This window comes from Salmo trutta, chromosome 9 (genome assembly GCF_901001165.1).
Source record: "Salmo trutta chromosome 9, fSalTru1.1, whole genome shotgun sequence".
Classification (NCBI taxonomy): Eukaryota; Metazoa; Chordata; class Actinopteri; order Salmoniformes; family Salmonidae; genus Salmo; species Salmo trutta.
The window spans coordinates 19070605-19098015 of NC_042965.1; the positions used below are offsets into that span (position 1 = coordinate 19070605).

A 27411-nucleotide genomic window follows, 5' to 3' on the forward strand; every position below is an offset into this window, starting at 1 on the left:
TTTGCAGAAATTTCTTAAAACCTGTTTCTGCTGCATCATTATGGGGTATTGTGTGTAGATTGATGAGGGGGAAAAAAACTACGGAATCCATTTTAGAACAAGGCTGTAATGTAACAAAATGTGGAAAAAGTCAAGGGGTCTGAATACTTTCCGAATGCTGTGTAGATCACTCATGTAGTGTTACAGTAGAAGTCCCATACTGGAGTGTGAATATGATATTTCTCATCATGGGTCGCTGAAGGAATGGACATGAACTTTGGGGAAGTTAGTTGACCGAGGTCTCTCGCTATCTTCCTGACGGGCATATGTATCGTCTGCTTATAATAGACAAAGCCTGGCTTATATAAGAGCTAAAACCTAAAACACACCATCCTCTATCTTGTCGGACTGTTACCCATGTGTGTAACGTAGACACAGTGCAGAGGATGTCTGCTAAATGAGTAGGTCTATATTAATGCAGCTGCCTGTGAGAATGATTATGCACTCACATCATTTAATGCAAATTAAATTCATTCAGTGCGCAGGAGACAGTTCAATCATTGTATTCTGAATTGGAATAAGGTTTGGAGATGATATGCTTGTTCAATTCTTCCCTAATATCCAATTGAGCTATTCAAACTTACATGAAAATCCCCAAACTATGGTGCCAAGCATTATTACAATCCGCCAGCCGCAGAACTTTGGATATAACATTATAAATATAATTTAGACCAACACCTTTTGAAAATTAAAGTTCAGTGAAGACAAATTGGAATTCTTTCTCTTGATTACATTACTGAAAGGTAAGGACTCCCAGAGAGAACTGCACTTTTGTTCCATTTAAAAGTAAAATGTTTATAAATGTAGATCTGTAAATTCACATTTTCAACACAGGAGTAGTCCACCTACTTATAAACATGATCATTGTCACGCTACGCAGAAAATCTTTTTTCTGAACATTAATTGAGAAATCAATTCCATGGTTCGGCTTTTGAAACATCCAGGCCAAAAGGCTTTAATTAAACATGAAACAATATTAGCTGTAAAATTCCACCTAGCATAATTCCTCCCATGATGGTCAAATTAGAAATCCCTTGACCTAACTGGAGCCAAACAAAGTTACAGAACAAAGCATATAGAAAAAAATGTAATGCTCTCAAAAGACAGGCTTAATTTAAAGATCAAATGGTCAAGAAAATAACAGGTAACAACAATTACAATACTTTCCCCTCTACACATATACAACTATCATATGGCTGTTACATTATCCATTGCCTGTAAGTCAGTGACATTCTATTCAATGATGCTGAGGGTTACAAAAAAGTGTCAACTGAGACCTTATGTGACAAAAATAAAATACCTTCAATATTTTATACCATCTTCAACTCTTAACTGAAATGAGTGTGACCATACATATGGCTGTTGGGCTAATGAAGTTTCCTGCAGCATGGAGACTGGTCCACTACACAAGTCAGCTCACACCATGGGGAAGGAACCCTTCGCCAAGTGTTCATCTGTTGCATTGGGGAGAGAATAGACATAAGGGCAGGGGGTACATGGCTACACTCCTTTTCTATGGAGTCAGATCATAGCCCGTCCAGTCACTCCTCCAGGATGACAGTATCACATCTGGCATGATGCGTGCGGTCTTTGGGTTCATCACTGCAATAGAGTATTTTGATTTGAAAACAAATCTTCATTTTAGAAAACGTGATGGAGAAGTTAACATATTGCTGCTTGTGAGGAGACCCACCTTCATATCAGGTGGTTTGGACAGCATCAGTGGCCTCTCAGCCTGGCCCAGCGCAGTCATTCTGCTGGGCTGTCCTCGCAGCATCACAGTTATAATGGTGGGGGCTCTGAGCCCTGCTGCCAACAAAGTGATGGTATGGGTTACACATCTACTCAGTTATGTATACTAGAACTGGGTGTCAAGCCTAGTTCAGACAGCATTTTCCCCTCAGACACAGCAAAGCAGACAACATTCCAACTGAAATTCCTGAATAGCGGTGTCCAGCAGTGTGTGCTAATCCAATGAGATTTTTTTTTTTTACATCTCTAAATCAAATAGTTCTTAAAATACAACTCAGTGCCCAAGGGCTTCTTTTGCATTTTGCCTGTATTGTCATGTCTGGCTTGCTTTTCTCAATGGTAAGAATAGTCCATGTCAAGAGATGTAGACTAGAGAGAGAGGAGTGCCGTTTTACTCTTAGCGTAAATTATTATTAATCCAGGTTTGAAAGTTGTCCACTCCTTTCCAGGTTTGTACAGAATTACAAAAAAAGAAGCTATCAAAGACAACAGCAATCCTGGGAAAGGAGTGGACAACTTGGATATCGCAACAGCAACAGCCATTTCTCGATCAAAAAAAGAGGAATGAAAACATGGGTTATTTTCCAGTCTTTATTGCAATGATAGAAACAGGTGGTATGCCGGATGTGAATATTATTGCTACTTCTCCTCAGTCTTTCCTCTCTACCAAGTCCAGGGAGTCCGTGGGTCCTTGCGTGCATCTGGAATCATGGCTGCTGCTTGCTTGTTGCAGGTGATTTAATTAATGGATTTACAAAATGTAACATGAAGACCAAGCAATCAAAATGAAACAAACATAAAAAGGCATCTACCGAGTGGACAGATCTGGTGAACAAATGCAGTCTGAACAGGGCCATTGACATCGTCAGTTGTCATGTGACATTTAGGCGATATTCAAAACGCCAAAATGCAAGAATGTCCATTTGTTTTTGTCCCTCTTGATTCACAATTATCATGGCAACAATTTTGTATCAATGAGTTCCATGTATCAAGGAAACTACGGGCAAACATGAACATATTCAAAGATTCTCATGTAAGCATTTTGAACATTTACATTTGACATGTGTAGACTAATACATAAACAATATGTATTAAACATGACTTCATCAAACTGCTAATTCCAATGTCACATCCACCTGGATCATGTATTCATTGATGTTTTCCTTATGGCTCTTCCAAACATGAACATGAGTACAAAAACACATCATCCCTTACGATACAAATCTGTAGACTTTGATTTTACATGGCTACAGGTCTGGCTTTCCTGATACTGACCACACCTAGGATCCTCATGGATGACTATCTGCATACACATTATTGATCATGCTGTCCACTATCTCAGTCAGCTATCTGTAGTGTGGCCAAGGTGACCTGGCGATAGGGCCCGTCCTGCTATTCTAGCTTATCCGAAAATCAAGGGGTTAAGGAGAACCCTGGGCATTCAGCGTGGCCGCCGTGGTTTGGCAGTTCGGGACGTACCGGCACTCTGGGTGGAGATGTGTGCCAGGCTGGGGAGGCTGCTCGCCAGCTTGGCCAGCCCGCCATTGGTGAGTAGCTGGTGGATGGCAGTGGTCTTGGACAGCCCTCCAGTGGAGACCACAGGCACTGCCCGGAGCAGAGTGCTGCTGCCAGTACCTATGGAGCTAAGGACCTGACCCTGGGGCTTCCCACCAGAGGCCTGGGGGGAGAGGAGAGGTGGAGTCAGTCAGACAATGAGTCAGCACACAGACACAAACTCACATTACTGAGTAGACCTTTTGCAGGTTCATGAGAAAAGTCCAGGGTGTACCTGAATGCTGCCCATACTAGCTGTGGTGGTGGGCAGACTAGGGGATTTGGTCACGATCTCCTGAAGACTGAAACTTAGGCCTTGGAGGAGGCTGCTGGCGGAAGGTGCTGCACACAAACACAGCGAGAATGAATCAGCACTGCTCACATTTACGCACAGTCAATACCGAAGGCTCAACAACACAACTACTGACGACAGTTGAGATCCACCCCTATTCGTCCAATCGACAAAACAACCTCTGGTAGAAAAGTCCAACGGTTAAGCTTCCATAGATAATGCAGAAGTAAGGCTACAAGTAATCAATATCATTGTTTGCTCAGATCGGTTGTTCTCATGAAGTGCTCAAAATCAGGACATAAAACAAAACTCTCCCCTTTTTAAATGTGTGATGGATTTGCTGTTCCTCTGCATTACAACTAACAAATCAGTGAAAATATACTGTACAACATTTTTGGTTGTAGTTCAGTGTCTAGACTGTCATCTTTGAGATCCGCTGCTGTGCCGAGTTAGGACAGTCGTGCAGGCAGGTAGGAGATACCTTGGGCAGTAGCAGGAGCTTGCGCCTGGACTGGTGAGGAGGACCCTGACACCATGCAACTCTGCAGGTTGTGGAAAGAGCTGGACCCCGAGCTCAGGGCACTAGACACCTCTGTCAGACTACCAGACCTGCAGTAACACACATAACCAGAGCTGTGGTAGCTACCCACCCCATAGGATTTTTTCTATTCAACAACTTCCAACCAACTTCCTATTCAACAACTTCCAAAACTCAATCCGTTTGCTGCACACAGCACTGCCCAACAGGAGATTGTCTGGGGAGTTGGAGATCATTGTGTGCGCACGTGCGTGTGTGTGTCAGGCCTACCGCTGGGATGTGAGGAGTCCAGAGAGTTCTTTGGCTCCAGACACAGTCTGTCCCACAGTCACAGCCAGGGGCTTCCCAGGAGGACCCCCTGCATTAGAACAGACAATTAAGAAAATCAGCCAAATCTGATCAGACAACATCACACTATAACATTGAAAATGGTTTCTAATGACTTTTGAAATGGTGGAAGAAAATATATGATACAAATTCAGATAAGCCCCACACATATTTCAATTCATTTGGCAACAACTTCCAATTTCTCTTTACTGGATCATTCATTTAGAGGTTCAGAAAACTGCTCATAGTTAAATCTGAGCCAGTTACCTTCCTGTGCTGTAGCGCTGACAGCGCCCCCTGCTGTCTCTCCATGCAGAATGGTCACCTTAATCTTGGCTCTCTTGGAGGCTTTGGTGGGAGTGGGGCTGGGAGTCTGCCTCCTCTTCAGATGGGCCCGTAGCTCGTCTCTCTCCAGGCCCTCAGTCTGCTCACTGGATACAGGAACTGAAACACAGACACAGAATATCACTGACTGGGATAAACAGACCAGACCATTCCAACCCTGATCACAAACTCACTTGTCAAAGTATAATGGAATATACTGAACAAAAATATAAACACAACATGTAAAGTGTTTCATGAGCAGAAATAAAATATCCCAGAAATGTTCCAGACGCACAAAAAAATGTATCTGAAATGTGACAAATTTACATCCCGGTTAGCATTTGTCCTTTGCTGAGATATGCCACATCTGTCAGGTGGATGGGTTATCAAGAAGCTGATTAAACAGCATGACCATTACACAGAGGCACTTTGTGCTGGAGACAGTAAAAGGCCACTCTAAAATGTGCAGTTGTCACACAACACAATGCCACAGATGTTTTGAGTGTGTGCACGATTGGAATGCTGACTGCAGGAATGTCCACCAGAACTGCTGCCAGAGAATGTAATAAGCCACCTCCATCATTTTAGATAATTTGGTAGTATGTCCAATTGGCCTCACAACCACAGACCATGTGTAACCACGTCAGCCCAGGACCTCCACATGCGGCTTCTTCACCTGCGGGTTTGTCTGAGACCAGCCACCCAGACAGCTGATGAAACTGGGTTTGCACAACAAAATAATTTCTGCACAAACTGTCAGAAACCGTCTCAGGGAAATTAATCTGTGTGCTCGTCATCCTCACCAGTCTCGACCTGACTGCAGTTTGGCGTCGTAACCGACAGTGGGCAAACGCTCACCCTTGATGGCCACTGGCACGCTGGAAAAGCGCTCTCTTCATAGATGAATCCTGGTTAACTGTACCAGGCAGTGGGCGAACAGTTTGCTGATATCAAACTTGTGAACAGAGTGCCCCATGGTGGTGGTGGGGTGATGTATGGGCAAGCATAAGCTACAGATAAACACAATTGCATTTTATCGATGGCAATTTGAATGCACAGAGATACCGTGATGAGATCCTGAGGTCCATTGTCGTGCCATTCACCCACCGCCATCACATCATGTTTCAGCATAATGCACTGCCCCATGTCACAAAGACCTGTACACAATTCCTGGAAGCTGATAATGTTGAAGTTCTTCCATGGCCTGCATACTCACCAGACATGTCACCCATTGAGCATGTTTGGGATGCTCTGGATCGACGTGTATGACAGCGTGTTCCAGTTCCCGCCAATATCCAGCAACTTCGCACAGCCATGCGAAAGAGATGTGTCACGCTGCATTAGGCAAATGGTCACACCAGATACTGACTGGTTTTCTGATCTACGCCCCTAACCTTTTTTATTTAAGGTATCTGTGACCAACAGTTGCATATCTGTATTCCCAGTCATGTGAAATCCATAGATTAGGACCTAATAAATTTACTTAAATTGACCGATTTCCTTATATGGACTAACTCAGTAAAATCTTTGAAATTGTTGTGTTTATATTTTGTTCAGTGTATGTACACTGTTCACTTAAAATTGTTATATGACCCTGTTAACAATGTACATCAATGATCTGGCAGTAAGAGGGAGATGGCAGACAGAAAGGAAGAGAAAAGAAAGGAGAAAGACATACTTACCAAAGACACAGGAGGGAGTGCCAGGAGGAAGATTTTTCCTCACAAGCATGTTTTGTTTCATAAAAGCAGCAAACTGGGCTGAAATTAATTGAAAAGAAAGGTGGAAGGATAGTCGAAAGAGAGTAGAGAAGGGATGAAAAGATAGTCACGTTCCATTGTGCCCTTCTGATGTTGTGACTGCCCTAACAAGATGTGTCCAAGTAAACCATTTTCACCATTCAATATCGCATTCACATCTTCTCAAGCCCACAGAGCTATTGAAAAACCCATTGGCAAGAGAGTTAAATGACTCATTAAAACAAGTTCTCACAAACAAATGTGTCAAATGTGAGAGCTGTGGTGTGTGTCTGCGTCTGTTTTCATACATGCTAGTTGGCACACAAACCTTGTGCCTGCTTGTGTGTGAGCACAGTCCCAGACCGCTGCATATGGGTCTTGAGGAGTTGTGTGGCAGTGATCAGACTGGACTTCTGTGCTGGGGACAGTCCCGACGTCTTTGGCTTGGGGCTGGAGGTGGGACTACTGCACACACTGGACAGGTCCTGAGGACACAACCATAAAAACATAGCCAATCAAATGATCAGCAATGTATATATTATTCCTACCATTTCCTTGCAAGTCTTTCGGAGCGTGCCTGAGCTGATGCAGGACATACCTCAGAGCCGGAGGGGGATATGGGTACTCTGAGGGCAGGGGAGGAGGGGCGGCCCCTTTCCAGATCAAAGGGCAGCTCCCGTCTAGGCTTCTTCTTCTTCTCCGTGTCAAGGTCCCTCAGCTCTCCTGAGCCGTGGCCGTGGCTCTCCGCCCGCGTCAGCACCCCCGACAGGAAGTCTGCTATCTCATCCTACACAGGAGAGACAGACGTATATCTACATGAAAAGCATTTCAATGACACTCCATGTGATGAGTTTGATGGCTAGGGTTAAATTCTTAAAATCCTTTGACGTTGTTATAGAATCTTCACCTAAATTTGTTTGAATAAAAACACTATGGCTTCTTTACAGCACAAGAGCGACATGGACCAACCTGAATGCAGCGATCCACCATGGTCTGTGTCAGTCCCTCTGATTTCATCTTTGTGGAGTTGATTCTGAGGAAGAAAACCATTTCATTAGGAATGACAAACAAACTCTGATGCACTCAAATTCTTCAATTTAATAGCCCTGCAGAAAAAAAATTGGAGCAGTGAAACCTTCAGGCCTTTTGTCTTCACAAGAAAACATTCAGTGACTGAATGCTTTCAACTGCTGCTACCTTTCCGTCTTAAAAATACATAGTGAGCAAAATGTTTGGAACATGGAATTGCAAAACAAAGAATCGTGATTCATACACAATTGAATTACATATCGTATGGGTACCTAAGTATTGTGATAATATGGTATGGCAATTCCCAGTCCTAGAGTAAACCCACCTGAGGTTGTCGTCGGCTCCCCCCACCACCACCATGCTGTTGTCGGCTCTGAGTTTCTCTCGGAACTCCTCCATGGCCTCTGTGCCACACTGCAGAGCATTCTGACCAACCACAAACAGCACTGGTGTCTTCATGTCCAGTAAGGGGTCGTCCACATCCTGCCAGTCAACAATACAAAAACAGTCAATACACATCTAAGATCCAGAGACATGTGGCAAAATTGTTGATCTGTGTAAGACAAGTTGAAGCATCATATCTAAATGTCTCCACAATGCAAGAAACATTTGAGCACATTTCCTTACCCCTCTTGGTCCATTGATGGTTAGCAGTGGAAAGCCAAGACACACCACAGCAGTCAGGTATTCCATGAGAGAGACCTGGGAGAGGACAACCACGTCAATATGTGCAGTGCACCAACGTCACATCCACCAATCACAACACAGATCAGAGCTCAGATTCCACAAGGATTGTTTTCAATAACCACCAGATGTTCAGAAAGTATTCACACCTTGACTTTCCAAATTTGATGGTGTTACAGCCCGATTTTTGTCACTGGCCAACACACAATAAATAACCAATAAATGTCAAAGTGGAATTATGTTTCTTAAATTATTTTATAAATTAATTTAAAAAATTTAAGCTGGAATTTCTTGAGTCAATAAGTATTCAACCCCGCTGTTAAGGTAAGCCTAAATAATTTCAGGGGTAAACATTTGCTTAAGTCACAAGATGAATGGACTCATTCTGTGTGCAATAATAGTGTTTAACATGTTTTTTTAATGACTACCTCATCTCTGTATCCCACTCATACAATTATCTGTAAGGTCCCTCTGTCGAGCAGTGAATTTCAAACACGGATTCAACTACAAAGACCAGGGAGTTTTTCCAATAACTTGCAAAGAAGGGCACCTACTGGTAGATAGGTAAAAATATATATTTTTTTAAAGCAGACTGAATATCCCTTTGAGCATGGTGAAGTTATTAATGACACTGTGGATGGTGAATCAATACACCAAGTCACTACAAAGATACAGGCATCCTTCCTAACTCAGTTGCCGGAGAGGAAGGAAACCCCTCAGGGATTTCACCATGAGGCCATTGGTGACTTAAAAACAGTTAGAGTTTAATGGCTGTGAAAGGAGAAAACTTAGGATGGATCAACAACATTGTAGTTACTCCACAATATTAACCTAACTGACAAGAGTCAAAAGGAAGCCTGTACAGAACAAATATTTCAAAACATGCACCCTGTTAGCAACAACACACTAAAGTAATGCTGCAAAAAATGTGGCAAAGCAATTCATTCACTTTTTGTCCTGAATACAAAGTGTTATGTTTGGGGTAAATCCAATAGAACACACTACTGAGTACTACTGTCCAAATTTTAAAGCACAGTGGTGGCTGCATCATGGGTATGCTTGTAATCATAAAAAAAAGAAACAGAATGGAGCTAAGCAGAGGCCAAATCCTAGAGGAAAACCTGGTTCAGTCAGCTTTCCACCAGACATTGGGAGATGAATTTCTTTCAGCAGGAAAATAACCTAAAACACAAGGCCAAATCTATACTGGGGTTTCTTACCAGGAAGACGGTGAATATTCTTAAAAGGCTTGAATATCTATGGGAAGACCTGGAAATGGTTGTCTAGCAATGATCAACAACCAATTTGACAGAGACTGAAGAATTTAGAAAATAATACATAGGTAAATGTTGCATAATCCAGGTGTGGAAAGCTCTTAGAGATTTACCCAGAAAGACTCACAGCTGTAATCCCTGCCAAAGGTGATTCTAACATGTATTGACTCAGGGGGTTATATATATATATTATCTTGATTTGATAAATATTCATATATAAATGTTTAATTTTTCAAAAAAAAAAATGTTTACAAAAAAAATGACAATTAAATCACTCTTAAAAATATGAAAAACGTCAAGGTGTGAATAGTTTCTGAAGGCACTGTATAACTTTCTGAGCATCACAGAGAACGCTCTCAGAAAATGTTGATGCCATGTAGTAGAAAGAGACAGCAGTCTTACATGACAGGCGATGAGCGCTCCCACATTCCAGCCAACCAGGATAATGGGTTTGTGAGGGAAGTGACTGTGGACCTGGTTCATAAATACATTGAAGGGCAAATAAAAAGACAAAGAGACAGTCTAGCACATAACTTTCAAAGAACCATCTGAAATTGCAGCAACAATCTAGTTCAGTGGTATTCAAAGACAGGGGTACTGCACTGGGGTTGCCAAAAATAAAATAAAATAAATAAGAATGCAGATTATTGTATGGGACAATATAGAAATGATTTCCAGAAAGATGATTTGAGAAATAATTGTATTGAGTAAATATATTTATTGGTTTCTTTTCATTTTCATAAGAGATGAAAGTACAATGAATGTAAGTGCATTTGTTGAAATGTCCCAATTGTACAGTTGGAGTTCCTGCTGAAAAAATGTGAATACCACTGACCTAGGCAATTAGGAACAGATATTTGGCTACACAACCTCAGGTTCATATAGCAGCCTTACCTCCATGACTTTGGCCCTGACGGTGCCCAACATGTGCTCCAGACACTGAGTGATGCCCACATTGGCTCCACTGTTTACGTGGGTATTTACCGGGATAACCTGAGACAAACATGTTGGTTTATACCTATTGGGTGTGTATAAAACGCAGTGATGCACAATCACACTTGAGAATGAATAGATACAAACCTTTCCCAAGCAGGAGAGCTGTGACTGCCAAAATCTCATTCGGCGCGAGGTAGAAAGAGCAGGATTGGTGGGCCCTGATGGTGCAATTAAGATGAGTGGGGAGCCAGGAAGCTTGCTCTGCAATACAAAATAGAAATAGGTATCCAGTCATTATCACATCAATAGGAAATGCAATCAAAGGATCCCAAGTCAACCCAGAAACATTAAAGTATAATTTATTTTAACGACCAAATCTCTTTTCTTTTATGTAAATGGAATGTTATAGAAGGGTCATAGACACCTTTGTGATTTCACTTATTGAGAAACATACCCTAAATAGCAAATCAGTTCCTTATCCTTGTTGTGTAGCATGTGGGCCCTAAAAAAACCCATGAACAAACGCTCCAAAAACACCCAAATACGCATCTTAGAAACGCTCTCACTATAGTGATGCAGGTCTTTAGATGTACCGTATACTATACGGACACACCCGGCCTGCACGGCAGCATTGGGGAAACAGCCTGAGTCGCACAAAATGGAATATAAAGTTGCGGATAAGGTTCTGAATGACAAAGACCTGCATCACTATACTGATATATTTTCTGTTTCTGAAAGGATGTATTTTTGTGTGTGCCTTTTTTCATGTTTATTTTATTTTTTTCCCCAGGTGCCCCATACTGCACAACAAGGATGAGGGAGTGGCTTGATGTTTGAAGTAAGTTTCTGAAAAACAATGAAATCACACAACAATGTCTGGACCATTCATTTTTTTAAATGGTCAAAGTTAGGCATATACAGTGGATTGCGAAAGTATTCACCCCCTTGGCATTTTTCCAATTTTGTTGACTTACAACCTGGAATTAAAATAGATTTTTTTGGAGGTTCGTATCATTTGATTTACACAACATGCCTACCACTTTGAAGACGCTAAATATTTTTTATTGTGAAACATGAAATAACACAAAAAAACTGAACTTGAGTGTGCATAACTACTCAACTGCCCAAAGTTAATACTTTGTAGAACCACCCTTTGCAGCAATTACAGCTGCAAGTCTCTTGGGGTATGTCTCTATAAGCTTGGCACATCTAGCCACTGGGATTTCAGCCCATTCTTCAAGGCAAAACTGCTCCAGCTCCTTCGAGTTGGATGGGTTCCTCTGTTGTACAGCAATCTTTAAGTCATACCACAGATTCTCAAATGGATTGAGGTCTGGGCTTTGACTAGGCCATTCAAAGACATTTAAATGTTTATGGTCATTGTCCTGCTGGAAGGTGAACTGCCGTCCCAGTCTCAAATCTCTGGAAGACAGACAGGTTTCCCTCAAGAATTTCCCTGTATTTAGCACCATCCATCATAGCTTCAATTCTGACCAGTTCCCCAGACCCTGCCGATGAAAAACATCCCCACAGAATGATGCTGCCACCACCATGCTTCACTGTGGGGATGGTATTCTCGGGGAGATAAGAGGTGTTGGGTTTGTGCCAGACATAGCATTTTCCTTGATGGCCAAAAAGCTAAATGTTAGTCTCATCTAACCAGAGTACCTTCTTCCATATGTTTGGGGAGTCTCCCACATACCTTTTGGCGAACACCAAACGTGTTTGCTTGTTTTTTTTCTTTAAGCAATGTTTTTGTCTGGCCAATCTTCCATAAAGGCCAGCTCTGTGGAGTGTATGGCTTAAAGTGGTTCTATGGACAGATACTCCAATCTCCACTGTGGAGCTTTGCAGTCCTTCAAGGTTATCTTTGGTCTCTTTGTTGCCTCTCTGATTAATGCCCTCCTTGCCTGGTGCGTGAGTTTTGGTGGGCTGCCCTCTCTTGGCAGGTTTGTTGTGGTGCCATATTATTTCCGTTTTTTAATAATGGATTTAATGGTGCTCCGTGGGATGTTCAAAGTTTTGGATATTTTTTTATAAACCAACCCTGATCTGTGCTTCTCCACAACTTTGTCCCTGACCTGTTTGGCGAGCTCCTTGGTCTTCACGGTGCCGCCCCTTGCTTAGTGGTGTTTCAGAACAGGTACACTGAGATCATGTAACACTTAGATTGCACACAGGTGGACTTTATTTAACTAATGATGTGACTTCTGAAGGTAATTGGTTGCACCAGATCTTATTTAAAGGGGGTGAATACATATGCACCCACCACTTTTCTGGGTATTTTTTTACATTTTTGTTCATTTCACTTCACCAATTTTGACTATTTTGTGTATGTCCATTACATGAAATCCAAATAAAAATCCATTTAAATTAGAGGTTGTAATGCAACAAAATATGAAAAATGCCAAGGGGAATGAATACGTTTGCAATGCACTGTAAAACAGTATAAAGATGAAACTACTAAGCGCTTCCTGCCACAACTATCAATTTCATCCCTACTACCATTCGGAATGTGAGCTTGTTTCCATTGTCTTTTTCCATTCTGACTGCAGTGAATTCAGATTGCTCCCAGAACCACAGATAGGGATTAGCATTAGAGACCTACCGGTTTGTTGTGAGACAGAACGCCCACGGCTGGATCCCAGGGCCTCTTCAGTAGCAGAGACAGGGCCTCTGCACCGGCCGCTCCAGTCTTCACTGATGAAGTCAGCAGCATCCTGTCAATCAGCGAGGGCAACTGCACAGACAGAGATGTTGAGTCATCCTGGCCATACTCTGAACCTGATTATTACCAACGGGCTTTCTATTGACATATCCACTATTGTTGTTGCTGCTTTATCTGATCACCACTATGTATTTTTCTACTACCTTTTTGCCCATAGCACAGAGTAATACTGAACGCATTATTAAGAAACACCATCTTACCTCTGAAGTTGCTACAGATTTTAACTGAGTGTGAACAATACTCCATCACCGATTCTGCCTTCCTCGTAATGAGTTAGTTGATAACTTTAATAGCAAATAAAAGGGCAACCATTGATGCCATAGCTCCAGTAAAGTTGAAAAAGCCAACATCCTAATGGAGAACCCCTTGGATGAGTGAGGAAACGAATACATTTAAGAAATTACAGAAAGGCAAAACGGAAGTAGATGAAGTCAAAGTTGCAGGTCCATTATGACATTCTGAGAAAGCAACTTGCCAGACGGGCTAATTTTTCTAACCTGATCACTAATAATCAGAATAATTTGTGAGTGCTCTTCTTGACCATTAATAGCCTGATAAATCCTACCCCCGCAAACCTATATGAACTTCCCTCCACATCTAACTGTGATGAGTTTGTGGCATATTTCAGAGATAAGATAAACGTTAGGCTGGGTATCAGTCAAGCAAGACCTGATGAGAGTTTTGATGATGTGTCCTAGCCTACCACAAAGGCACTATGGATTTATTTTCCCTGGTTGACACAGCCATCTCGATCCTATCCCCACCACCTTCAAAACAGATTTTAATTGCATATCTGAAGACGTGTAAGCTATTGCAAATCACTCCCTGTTCACAGGCACTTTCCGCACTGCAGTAAAAACTGCTATGGTGAAACCCCTTCTGAAGAAAAGTAATCTAGATTCTTCAGCGCTTAGCAATTGTCAGCCAATCTCCAACCTTCCATTCTTAAGCAAAATTCTGGAGAAATTGGATTACAAAACAGCTAAATTTGTTTTTCAAGTGCAAACTGTATTTTTGCTAAATTCCAATCTGGTTTTGGGGCCTACCACATCATAGAGACAGCCTTAGTTAAAGTGGTAAATGACCCAACGCAGATGCTCAACAGCTCTCTGTCCTTGTATTCTTGGATTTAAGAGAAAATACATATCACATGTGGTGTTCCACAAGGTTCGGTACTGTTCAGTTTATACATGTTACCCGTTGGCAGCGTTATCAGAAAGCACAGCATTGATTTTCACTGCTACACAGACGATACGCAACTTTACATCTGTGTCACCACAGGATTTTAGCTCCACGGATAAATTACACTGTATTAATGATTTAAATACTTGGATGGCTAACAACTTCCTCCAGTTAAATCAAGACAAGACTGAGGTACTTATTGTTGGCGCCAAAGCACAGAGAATATGGCCGCACATTTTAATTCACAAGCAATAAAGATAAAACACCAGGTAAAAAACGTAGGTGTTATTTTAGATACTGAATTCAATTTCAAAACACACAGGAATGTGACCAAATAGCTTTTTACCAACTGAGGAACATTTCTCTCTCAGGCTGATACTGAGACACATCCATGCTTTCATTACAAGCAGGCTTGACTAGTGTACTGATCTCCTTTCTGGTCTACCCAAGAAAGCCATTGGTCAACTGCAAAACATGCAGAATGCTGCAGCACGGGTAATGACCAAGACCAGATGGAGAGCACACATTACACCGGTTTTTAGGTCTCTGCACCGGCTGCCTTTGAGTTTCAGAATTAATTTTAAGATTCTTCTATTAGTTTTTAAAATCAAGCCACAATTGTGCACTCCAATACATGTCAGACAGGCTTTTAAGTCATTTAGCCAGTAGGTCTCTCAGGTCCTCTAGCGCAGGCCTTTTAACTATCCCAAAGCCTAGGACCAACAGGCATGGAGAGGCAGCCTTTAATTATTATGACCCCAGCCTCTGAAATAGCCTGCCAGAGAACCTGAGGGGGGCCAAAACTGTGGACATTTTTAAGAGATCTTAAAGTCGTTCAGTTTTGATTGTTATTCTTTAGTTTTTAATCCTCTTATATCTGTTGTGTAGTAAATACTTCAGTATTCATTTTCATTGTTTATTCCTGTTAAGCACATTGTGTTGAATTCCATGTCTGAAATGTGCGGTATAAAAAAAGCTTTATTTGATGATTGTCACAGTGATAGAATGTATCCCTCTATATAAGAACGCATGTCACAACATCAAATAATGTGTAAACACATTTTGAGAGAGAAAGAGACAGACAGAAAGGAGTACCTTGCTCTTGAGTGTCTGCAGTACATCTAGGTAAGCGGCCAGCATGGCCAGACTGAGGGATTCTATCAGGGTGCTGTGTAGCCACTGGGTCAATTTGGTGTCCCAGTTGACACTGGCCAGTGCATGGCGCACCTTTCGGGCACACTTGTCCACGGCAATCCTGCGCAATACTGGCTCATTGGAGGCCTATGAATCAGAGGAAGGGATGGTAAGACACGAGGGACAGGAACTTTGATAGTCATTGAAACTGAATCAGCACCACATACAAAAGCATTTAGTTGGTGCATATAAACTCACGTTTTCATTGGCCAGCCGGGCCAGTCTTTCAGCTTGCAGAGCCTTCAGCACCTTATTAAACAACTTGTTTTGAATGACCGACCATCCAGCCCTGTAATACAAGCAGTGTATATCAGTAATGAAGTCTGATGATTATCACCATTTGAAATGGAGATTGCGACAAAGACGGTGTATACAAGAGCTGAGCAAACAAGGTATCTGCAACACATAAGTCCTTACGGAACATAGATATATTTTTTAAACCTCAATAGGGTTATTCAAAGGGAGGTTGGGTGGAGGCCACTCACTTGTTGATGTGTTCCTCCCAGTCGTCAGGGGGTGGGGGACCCTCGGCAACTGTGCGAGCAAATAAAACATGTCGCTCACACTCCTTCATAACACTGCGTGCTTTCTGATTGTCATAGAGTGGAATAGGTGTAGGCGTGACAGATTCCACATCTATTGACAGGTCTGATTCCCTGCAAAAGAACACAAACATACTTCAGTAAATGCTGTCATCCAGTTTTAGCTGTAACTTTATTATTGTCGTGATAAAGCTACTGCTACAAAATGAAATTTGTTCTGAGACAGACAGGTTTTCAATGTTAAAATTGTTTGGGCAATGAGTCATCGGTGAGGATAATGAGGGTTGAAACTCACGGAACGGCATCAGGTTGGCGACGGGGTGTGACGAACAGCATGCGCGTGGGCCGGGCACTGCTGGCGTCCGGGTGGGCATTCCATGGCTTAGCATAGCTGTGGTCCAGGAACACCAAGTCCAGTTCACGCTCATGGACAGACAACTGGAACAGCAAGGATGTACCCATCCTCCGCGCTGAAGTCTGGAAGTCCCTGTCCACACCACGGTGCATCCTCTACTGGGGCCCCAAGGGCCCTACAGTTCTGAGACAGAGTTCTGCTTTCAATCCAAGCCTGAACAAGGAGGAACTGTGATCAATACCACTATCATATTCATCAAACGTCATCATGTGACATCACATGTAATTTGTACCCCTCCTCTTTAGCCCACAGCTGGTTAGTACAAGCACCATTCTTATCCATTTTGTAACGTCAGCTTAGTCAAGTGACGTTCGCTAACTAGTTACACGTAACGTCATTCTTTTAGCGAGCTACAGTACATTGCTTCTTCAGAGACGTTCCCCTAATGTTGATAGTAAAATACACCGCGGTACGCAAGCTCTGCGTTGTTGACATGACGTTACAAGTTGGCTAACTACATGTCTTAGCTAGACGGCTAACGCTAGTTAGCAACAACACGATATATTCATTAAACTAACGTTAGAGCATGGCTAACAGAAGGGGTAACTAACAACTGATAACTATACAGGGCATTAAAACGTGTATTAATGTAGCAAATATTAACAAGGCGAACATTACGTTAGCTAGCCAACATGGTAACGTAGCATTAAACCTAGCACGCGCTAGTAGCATCGGCTACTCACCGTTTCATGCTACTGCCATTGATAGCATTACGTATTTGCAATCGAACAATAATTTACACCAAATTAAGTCATATATAAATGTCAACAAAGAAATTACGTCTAGATTTTGTCACAAATTTGAGAAGGACTGACGTTAGCTACTAGCTACGCCTCGTTGATGTATTACGGCAGAATTCCTTTTGTTTTGCGTGGGCGCGAGCCACCGCCACAGTCACTTCTGCACACATATACAAAACACGGACTGGATCCTATTTCTTAAGGACGGTGCATTTCATGGTGCTCAGTGTAGTTTCGTACCGCAGTTTCGCCTGTCCTTCGCAAGGTCTTTCTGAGGGGGAAACAGCTAATTTCCTACAATTCTATACATTTTGTCATGTGCAGTTTTATAGCCAAGCTCATGCTATTCTATACATATTGTAATGAGGCTGAGAGAAAATGTTGCTGTTTCAAAGCTGCAATATGTAACTTTTTGGACAACCACACTAAATGCACATAGAAATGTGAGTTATAGATCTGTCATTCTCGTTGACAGCTAGTCTAAGAAGCTGTAGATGTGTTCTATGTGCGCTATTTCTGTTTCCGTTCTTACGTTTCGTTTTTGCGTCTTTTACTTTAGGTTTTGTACACCAGCTTGAAACAGCTGAAAACACAATCTTTTTGGTTATGGAAAATATTGTTGTGCCACAGAAGCAGTATGTCCCGCCTACTTTGATTCCTACATGATTGACAGCTGTATGTTCCAATTGTCATGATATTGTAAATTAGGTTAAGTGTTATTCTGTTGGTTCCTCAATTATGTTGTATGTCCCTGATATGTACACCTATGTGTGATCTGAACTGGAGTTAAGTTATAACACTTTAGTTACTGTTTATCTACAATAAACATCCTGAAGAGAGAAGGTGATTTTTGGAGCTTCTTCCCACGCCATCCACATATTAGAAGGTCTATGGAGCTACAACAGTACAGTTTATAGCCAGCTAATGTTGAAGTACAGTAACTTAGTTCAGTTAGCTAGCTAACAGTCACCTGAAGGGCCATCACCCTGCTGCCAGCTCCAAGGTCTCAGCCCTCAACACCAGGCAGAGCCACCACACCTCTGCTGGCACCATGGTCCCTGACACTGGGCAGGGCCACCACCCTGCTGCCTGCTCAGAGTTCTCCGTCCTCGAAACTGGGCAGAACAACCACCCTGCTGCCAACGCCAAGGGCCTCACCCTCAACACTGGGCAAAACCACTACCCTGCTGCCAGCACCAGGGGCCTCACCCTTGACACCGGGCAGAACCACCACTCCTCTGCTGGTATCAAGGGCCTTGACACAGGCACCACCAGACCTGTGCTTCAGCCAGACAAGGGTGAAGAGAAGAAGCAGTGTGCCCTCACCGAACCTCCTGTGTGCCTGGACACGCCTTATGAGCCACTCAAACTGCAGCAGTGGGCCAAATGGACACCCCACAAACCAGAGAACGAGCAGCTGGCATGGGGGAAAACATTAGATCCAGACCCAACACAAGTCCAGTCAGAGGGAAACACATGGACTTCCAGGCATGCAAACCAGCTTGTCACGCACTCATTCTTTGGGTTAATACCCAACAAAACAGGGCTGAGGAAGAACGACAGAGAGACTAAAGGTGGTTGAGGAGTGTGCCCTCGCCAGCAGCAGCAAGGCCTGCAGGAGATAAATAACAACAAAGTAGTTCAGGACTGTTACAATGTTTCCCAGTTACTGAGAAGTCAAGTCTTAAAAATACTATTTTTCAAACTGAAAATGCATGCCGCCTAAATAGTACCACAGTATGAGTCATAATACCCATAAAACCTAGCGGTCAAACAAGGAAATGGTTCCAATCGTTTTTCCACCATTCATTGTTCCCATAAGGAATTTTAGAAACACTTAAAATAAGGGCTGTGTTCCGTGTAGGCTTACCCTGGCGTTACGTTTTGATAACCGTGTAAATCTCTCTAGGACAAAGTGACTTATCAATATATTCGCCTGTATTTGCCCCCCAAAAATGAAATGCTAATTAGCTACTAATGTGGCTGTCAAAATGTCTCGAGAATTTTCAATCCCAATGATGATAACTAACAATTATTTTAAGCTTTGACCAATCCCCAAGGTTTGTAAGATCCTGGGTTTAATAATAATTAGGCAAAGACTCAGCTTATGCAAAAGGTCCGTACAGTTTATTCAGAGAACGTTCAAAAATCCACAATACAAAGACATGCTATTTTATAACTCACTCCCTACTTACGCACATACCTCCACACAAACAGTAGATAGCCTACACACATACACACACACGAACAGTAGGTAGAATGTATCCTTCCCCATGGTTGTCACCACTGTTCATCATTACCAAACTGGCAGTTCCATCCCCCCGAGATTAGAGGAACCTTGAAAGGACTCCCTGTCCTATCGTAAGTTTCTCAGAGTTCTAGCCAGGTCAAGTCATACACAGTTTAATTGTTCTCGGTATCTTCTTAGTCACACACACACATTTCTCTCCCTCACATGTCTCTACCGAACCTTATTGGACTTACATTTAGTACTTTAATTATTCATTATACATGCTACATAAACTAATGATCCCTAATAGTTACGTTTCAGGGTGGAATTCTTTAATCATTACCTTTAAGCATATAAATTGCCTTATAATAACTACAAATGCCATGATGATCTGGACAAGACTGACAAATCGAGGATTAACTTGCAGGGATTTGCAGTCTTGCATGATGTCTACTTTGATGCTAATTACCACTGTCTACTTTGATGCTAATTAGCATTTTCTAATCTGAGAGTAAATAGAGCCAAATATATGGATAAAAGTCACTTTGTCCGAAAGATTTACATGGTTATCAAAACGTCACGCCAGGGTAAGCTTACACGAAACACCATTTTAAGTGTTTCTATAATTCCCTATGGTAAAAATGAATGGTGTAAAACGATTGGAACCATTTCCCTGTTTGACCGCTAGGTTTTATGCGTATTATGACACCTCCACTGTGGGGCTCTATAGCGAGTGCCAAACACTGGCCACACATTCTGCAAGATTGATTGTCTTTTCAAACAATTTAAAAGTGCTGCCTAGAGCCTACACTTCTATGCAAAAGAGGAATTGATGTTCAATATTTTGTTCATCAATACATGGTTGTGTTTCTATCTCCTGCCTTGGTATAGGCTCTGAGATTAAATAAATCAAATAAAATTTTATTTGTCACATACACGTGTTTAGCAGATGTAATTGCGGGTGTAGCGAGATGCTTGTGCTTCTAGCGCCAACAGTGCAGTAAAATCTAACAAGTAATATCTAACAATTTCACAACAAATACCTAATACACACAAATCTAAGTAAAGGAATGGAATTAAGAATGCATACATTTATGGACGAGCAATGTCAGAGTGGCATAGACTAAGATACAGTAGATAGTATAGAATACAGTATATACATATGAGATGAGTAATGCAAGATATGTAAACATTACTAAAGTGACTAATGTTACATTTATTAAAGTGGCCAATGATTTGAAGTTTGTGTATGTAGGGAGCAGCCTCTCTGTGCTAGTAATGGCTATTTAACAGTCTGATGGCCTTGAGATAGAAGCTTCCCGGTGATGCCTTGTGCAGACCGCACCACCCTCTGGAGAGCCCTGCGGTTGTGGGGCTAAAATGTCACGCACATGTTGCACAGCAATACTTTAGCCTACCCATACTGTCAAATATTTTAAATAGGCTACCGGTCTATTTACTTTCGAGCATGGTTGTCTATTGAATGAGCAATGGATAAATGGTAGCCCAATATTTGTTGTTTAGCAGGAATAAACCAGTCATATCAGAAAAGGAGAGACATGCCCTGCAATATAATCAAGATTTAGGCCTATATAATAAAAGTAAAATAAATATATTAACCACATGCTGCGATCTCCCACCAATGACAAATGCATACGTTTGAGCATTAGACTTACGTTTTAATGTTTTTATTTTACTACCATTATAATTGCTGTGCATCAAACACCTCCATTTCCCCCCAAATAACAATATTTGCTTGCAATACAGTTGATCATCCACTAGATCTTGTGTGTACATATGATCTGAGATTTACGTGGAGATACATACATTTTTCCCTCAAGTTCAAAATGGCTAAATACCAACCTTTGCGGTAAAACTGGTATGTACAGCGTTGTCTTTTTTTGTGCGCACGCACCATTGATAATTGAGGCCCTGGCCGGTGCCTGCCCTGAATCCTGAAAAGCAGTGGCTCTTATGTAAGCAGTATGGTAAGCACTTTTCTCACTTTTGTTTACGGGTGGGGAGGAGGAGAGGGTAGGCTACTTCCAAAAGACCCACTACTTAAAAGCATGTGAAGTTCTCTACTTCCCTACAAGACCCCTAGCTAGTAGCATTACATCAGAATCCAGTCTACATTCATGTGAATCAAGTCATTTTGCATGCTATGTTTTCAGGATTTTGGAGGTGATAGAACAGTCCATTAATTTGGTTGATTTTCCAATACCAAAAGCTGTGTTGTTGCTAATTTACTGTAATTTACTGTAGCTCTTCATGGCACATAGGTATCCTATTTGGGTTTAATTTTGTTGTCATAATGTGGATATTATAAATACTACAAAATGAATATTTTTAACTTACCACATTTGTTTTGAGTTAGAATTTATGGTGGATTTAAACTACATGATAGAGAAAATACATTGGAAACATATACACTATCGTTCAAAAGTTGGGGTCACTTAGACATTTCTTTGTTTTTGAAAGAAAAGCACATTTTTGTCCATTAAAATAACATCAAATTGATCAGAAATACAGTGTAGACATTGTTAATGTTGTAAATGACTATTGTAGCTGAAAACAGCTGATTCTTTAATTAAATTTCTACATAGGCGTACAGAGGACCATTATCAGCAACCATCACTCCTGTGTGGCACGTTGTGTTAGCTAATCCAAGTTTATCATTTTAAAAGGCTAATTGATCATTAGAAACCCTTTTGCAATTTTGTTAGCACAGCTGAAAACTGTTGTTCTGATTAAAGAAGCAATAAAACTGGCCTTCTTTAGACTAGTTGAATATCTGGAACATCAGCATTTGTGGGTTTGATTACAGGCTCAAAATGGCCAGAAACAAAGAACTTTATTCTGAAACTCGCCAGTCTATTCTTGTTCTGAGAAATGAAGGCTATTCCATGCGAGAAATTGGCAAGAAACTGAAGATCTCGTACAATGCTGTGTACTACTCCCTTCACAGAACAGCGCAAATTGGCTCTAACCAGAATAGAAAGATGAGTGGGAGGCCCTGGTGCACAACTGAGCAAGAGGACAAGTACATTACAGTTTCTAGTTTGAGAAACAGACACCTCACAAGTCGTCAACTGGCAGCTTCATTAAATAGTACCTGCAAAACACCAGTCTCAACATCAACAGTGAAGAGGTGACTCAGGGATGCTGATCTTTGAACCCCTGAGACAGCAGGGGTTTGTTGTTGAGCACCCTCTTCAAATAGCATGGTATTTTCTACTGCCAATGTTTGTCTATGGCGATTGCATGGCTGTGCTCGATTTTATACACCTGTCAGCAACGGGTGTGGCTGAAATAGGCGAATCCACTCACTTGAAGGGGTGTCAACATACTTTTGTATATATAGTGTAGTTTTGTCACAATAACTGTTGCATTAAATAGAAAACGTGCCTCTCTGGTATAGGCATGGGCACTCCAACAGCTTGCAGATACAGTAGGCTGTAGGGGTAGGCTAGTCTACATGATATTGTGGGGGTAGGCTTGTCTACAATAATATTTGTCAACTGACAGTCAAACATCGATCATCATGTCACCAGAATGAGACCCTAGACATTTATTGGAAAGAAGCATCAAGCTCATCACCTTGCACTTTCACCACTATGTGAAGTTCATCATTATTTATTTAATCTGTAGCCTCATAAACTGCATGGTTTCCCGAGTTGTAGTGGGATGCGGACTCCAAGTTTACTTCCATATGATGGTTATTATATCAATATTTCCACATAAAGTTGTTTCCACCGCCATTTCTCGCATAATACATTTTACCACAGAAAAATATCCCACATGTCCAATGAACAAATGATGTCTGAGTTTATAAAATGGTACTGAAACTTCCTGTTTCCATCACAGCTGTCGTGATTTGTTTTTATATATATATATATATATAAGGGAACACTTAAACAACACATCCTAGATCTGAATAAAATAAATAATCTTATTAAATACTTTTTTCTTTATGTAGTAGAATGTGCTGACAACAAAATCACACAAAAATAATCAATGGAAATCCAATTTATCAACCCATGGAGGTCTGGATTTGGAGTCACACTCAAAATTAAAGTGGAAAACCACAACACAGGCTGATCCAACTTTGATGTAATGTCCTTAAAACAAGTCAAAATGAGGCTCAGTAGTGTGTGTGGCCTCCACGTGCCTGTATGACCTCCCTACAACGCCTGGGCATGCTCCTGATGAGGTGGCGGATGGTCTCCTGAGGGATCTCCTCCCAGACCTGGACTAAAGCATCCGCCAACTCCTGGACAGTCTGTGGTGCAATGTGGCGTTGGTGGATGGAGCGAGACATGATGTCCCAGATGTGCTCAATTGGATTTAGGTCTGCGGAACGGGCGAGACAGTCCATAGCATCAATGCCTTCCTCTTGCAGGAACTGCTGACACACTCCAGCCACATGAGGTCTAGCATTGTCTTGCATTAGGAGGAACCCAGGGCCAACCGCACCAGCATATGGTCTCACAAGGGTTCTGAGGATCTCATCTCGGTACCTAATGGCAGTCAGACTACTTCTAGCGAGCACATGGAGGGCTGTGCGGCCCCCCAAAGAAATGCCACCCCACACCATGACTGACCCACCGCCAAACCGGTCATGCTGGAGGATGTTGCAGGCAGCAGAACGTTCTCCACGGCGTCTCCAGACTCTGTCACGTCTGTCACGTGCTCAGTGTGAACCTGCTTTCATCTGTGAAGAGCACAGGGCGCCAGTGGCGAATTTGCCAATCTTGGTGTTCTCTGGCAAACGCCAAACGTCCTGCACGGTGTTGGGCTGTAAGCACAACCTCCACCTGTGGACGTCGGGCCCTCATACCACCCTCATGGAGTCTGTTTCTGACCGTTTGAGCAGACACATGCACATTTGTGGCTTGCTGGAGGTCATTTTGACGGGCTCTGGCAGTGCTTCTCCTGCTCCTCCTTGCACAAAGGCGGAGGTAGCGGTCCTGCTGCTGGGTTGTTGCCCTCCTACGGCCTCCTCCACGTCTCCTGATGTACTGGCCTGTCTCCTGGTAGCGCCTCCATGCTCTGGACAGTACGCTGACAGACACAGCAAACCTTCTTGCCACAGCTCGCATTGATGTGCCATCCTGGATGAGCTGCACTACCTGAGCCACTTGTGTGGGTTGTAGACTCCGTCTCATGCTACCACTAGAGTGAAAGCACCGGCAGCATTCAAAAGTGACCAAAACATCAGCCAGGAAGCATAGGAACTGAGAAGTGGTCTGTGGTCACCACCTGCAGAACCACTCCTTTATTGGGGGTGTCTTGCTAATTGCCTATCATTTCCACCTGTTGTCTATGCCATTTGCACAACAGCATGTGAAATTTATTGTCAATCAGTGTTGCTTCCTAAGTGGACAGTTTGATTTCACAGAAGTGTGATTGACTTGGAGTTACATTGTGTTGTTTAAGTGTTACCTTTATTTTTTTGAGCAGTGTATATATACACACACACATATCTCAATATTTTTTGTAGGAGCGCAGTCTTTTCAGACATGTCGCTCCTTTTCGGACAAAACTGGTTTATCCCCGTTAGACAAAAGCTATTAGGCTACCATTTATCCATCGCTCATTTAATAGCCTAACCACCTGCTCAAAAGTAGAGATCCGGTAGCCTATTTAAAATATTTGAAAGTATGGGTAGGCTACAGTATTGCTCTGCGATAGTAGCCTATTTAAATTCAGAGCCTATAACAAGGTAAGATATAGAAACACAATCATCTATTGACAAACAATATATTGAATTTGTATTTTCCATAGAAATGTGCTGTAGCGTTTCCGTTTAAATTGTTCGAATAGGCAATCAAACTAGCAGAATGCGAGGCCATTTAGCATGCATTTTATTTTGAAAAAGTTACTTCAAAATATTAAAATTAGGTTTAGATACATGTGATCACATTTGCCACTGGCTTTAGAAACTGTCATGGTCCAGATCCAACATCTCCAAATCATACAGCAAATTACGTTTTTCTTTTCTTTTTTTTTACCATAAAGGAATAATGGAGGGCGTTTTACAGGTGGGGTTGTAATTGTAACGCACAAATATAGTATGGCTCTGATTTATTAGTGAAAATATGCGTATATGTTGCGACAATTTAATAAATCCCAATAATTTGTTGCGCACGCAAATCTTAGAATCTCCACATATGCCAGAATTCATACGTACTATCAGTTGGCATGGTTGATAAATGAGGCCCCAGATACGCTCCTGATTTAGACCATTGTCACCACCGATTGTAACCAGTAGATGGCAGTAGAAGTGGAGTTTGTCTTTCTCACTTGTTTTAATTCCCTCTTCAACCACGTGAAAAAAAAGAAAAAGAAAGTCAGAGTTTTGGAAAGGGACTGACTGTAAGTTACACAATTACATCGTTTTCTGTGGAGCTGCCTGGAATGCACTTATTTTGTAGCTATTTTCTTACTGTTGGGAAGTAGGACAAAGGAAGACCAGGAGTTTGCTGCTGTGTGGCTCAGTGCATGTAGCCTGTGCTTGCTTGTCTCTTACCCAGTTATTAGAACTTCCTGACTCCGTTGAGACGGACTAGATTCATAGCATCAGTGCATTCTCTGCCTCCACTGCACCCTTTCAGATAACTTATTTTCAATGCTGAAGAATACTGGATGAATATACAGAAATAAGGAATATTTTTTTTGTACAAAGGAAAGGTTTTTCTCCACCTGTTTTCCAAAGTGGTTTTATTGTTCCTCTTATGTGAAATAGGCTCCTCCAAACTGGAAAAATGTCTTTATATGGGTGCAGAGGCACCTGGTTACCAGTACTGCTTGGTGTTGTGAGTGTGCTGCTGGTGCTGACAGCTGGTAACGCCGGGCACAACCAGGACAGGGGGGAGACTGGACCAGCCTGCTTCGGGAGCTTTGACCTCTACTTTGTTCTGGACAAGTGAGTTTGTCATTCATCATTCTCTTTACACCTTATCTCTCCACTGCTTGTCATACACTATTGGGGGCAGAGTTCATAACTGTATGTACAATGTACTATCAGTTGGCGAGAGAGAGACTCAAATATCACATTCATTTGTACATATCCACTGTATAACATCAGTGGTCACCAACCGGTCGATCTTCAAGACAATACACCCATGTGCAACTCTGTGTTGTTTTTGTCGTACTGCTTTGCTTTATCTTGGCCAGGTCGCCGTTGTCAATGAGAACTTGTTCAACTGGCCTACCTGGTTAAATAAAGGTGAAATAAAAATAAATAAAAACGTTCCTAGTTGACCACCAAACATTTTTGTGGAAAAGCCAACGATACAGGCTTGCTCTTTTTTTTTCGTGTTGCGCTGTTGGTGGAAGGTGTACTTGATTCAGAAACCCTGCACACCAGGTAGGCGTAGAGTACCACAGTATGAGTCATAATACCCATAAAACCTAGTGGTCAAACAGGGAAATGGTTCCAATCATTTTTCCCATTGGGGATTTTAGGAACACTTAAAATAAGGCCTGTGTTTCATGTAGGCTTACCCTGGCGTGACGTTTTGATAACCATGTAAGTCTCTTTAGAACAATGTGACCGTGAGAGGCTGAGACTAATGCTGTGTTCAACTGAAAACCTCATACTTCCGACATCTGACTGGGAAAAATCATTTTGAACGGTCATCCAACTCGGAATTCCAAGTCGGAAACTCGGGCATCTTTCTAGAACTCCGACTTCACGAGCTAAAGATCAGTGACGTCATGATTTGTCCTTGTTCCCAGTTACCTTGAAAGCACCATGACAGATGCAGGTACCATTAATCCAGTAAAATAAAACAGCAAATTATTTAAATTTATGCTCAGCTGTGCCTTGCAAGTGCTACAACTGATCTAATTTATCAAAGCTTGAGTTTTGAAATATAATATTGTCT

At 42.0% G+C, this 27411-nt stretch overlaps 2 protein-coding genes across 9 annotated transcripts in view; one reads left to right on the plus strand and one right to left on the minus strand.

Moving 5' to 3' along the window:
• Positions 1–962: 962 nt before the first annotated feature.
• LOC115200113 (KAT8 regulatory NSL complex subunit 3) lies at positions 963–17493 on the minus strand. Of its 6 annotated transcripts, XM_029762851.1 has the most exons (22): positions 17233–17493; positions 16430–16702; positions 16078–16248; positions 15791–15881; positions 15494–15679; positions 13097–13228; positions 10633–10749; positions 10447–10545; positions 9955–10026; positions 8222–8296; positions 7920–8077; positions 7535–7598; positions 7164–7352; positions 6894–7050; positions 6509–6586; positions 4770–4946; positions 4446–4533; positions 4119–4246; positions 3581–3687; positions 3271–3469; positions 1733–1848; positions 963–1641 (listed from the first exon to the last, which is right to left on the minus strand). In XM_029762851.1, exons 2-22 carry the CDS (start codon positions 16639–16641, stop codon positions 1639–1641), a joined length of 2619 nt encoding a protein of 872 aa, XP_029618711.1. In that variant the 5' UTR covers positions 16642–16702; positions 17233–17493; the 3' UTR covers positions 963–1638. The 6 variants fall into 6 exon arrangements, with proteins under 6 accessions (XP_029618711.1, XP_029618717.1, XP_029618713.1 ...); XM_029762857.1 differs by lacking the exon at positions 6509–6586 and having other exon boundaries at positions 1733–1845; XM_029762853.1 differs by lacking the exon at positions 17233–17493 and having other exon boundaries at positions 1733–1845; positions 16430–16641.
• A 7667-nt stretch (positions 17494–25160) lies between these two features.
• Positions 25161–27411, plus strand: part of LOC115200114 (anthrax toxin receptor 1) — a 44043-nt gene continuing 41792 nt past the window's right edge. The window contains exons 1-2 of one of the 3 annotated variants that reach the window (XM_029762858.1): positions 25161–25244; positions 26268–26447. In XM_029762858.1, coding sequence (XP_029618718.1) covers positions 25183–25244; positions 26268–26447 — 242 coding nt within the window. In that variant the 5' untranslated portion in view covers positions 25161–25182. Of the gene's footprint in view, positions 25245–25866; positions 25898–25932; positions 26448–27411 lie in introns of those variants that run through there. The other 2 variants (XM_029762860.1, XM_029762859.1) reach the window with 2 other exon arrangements.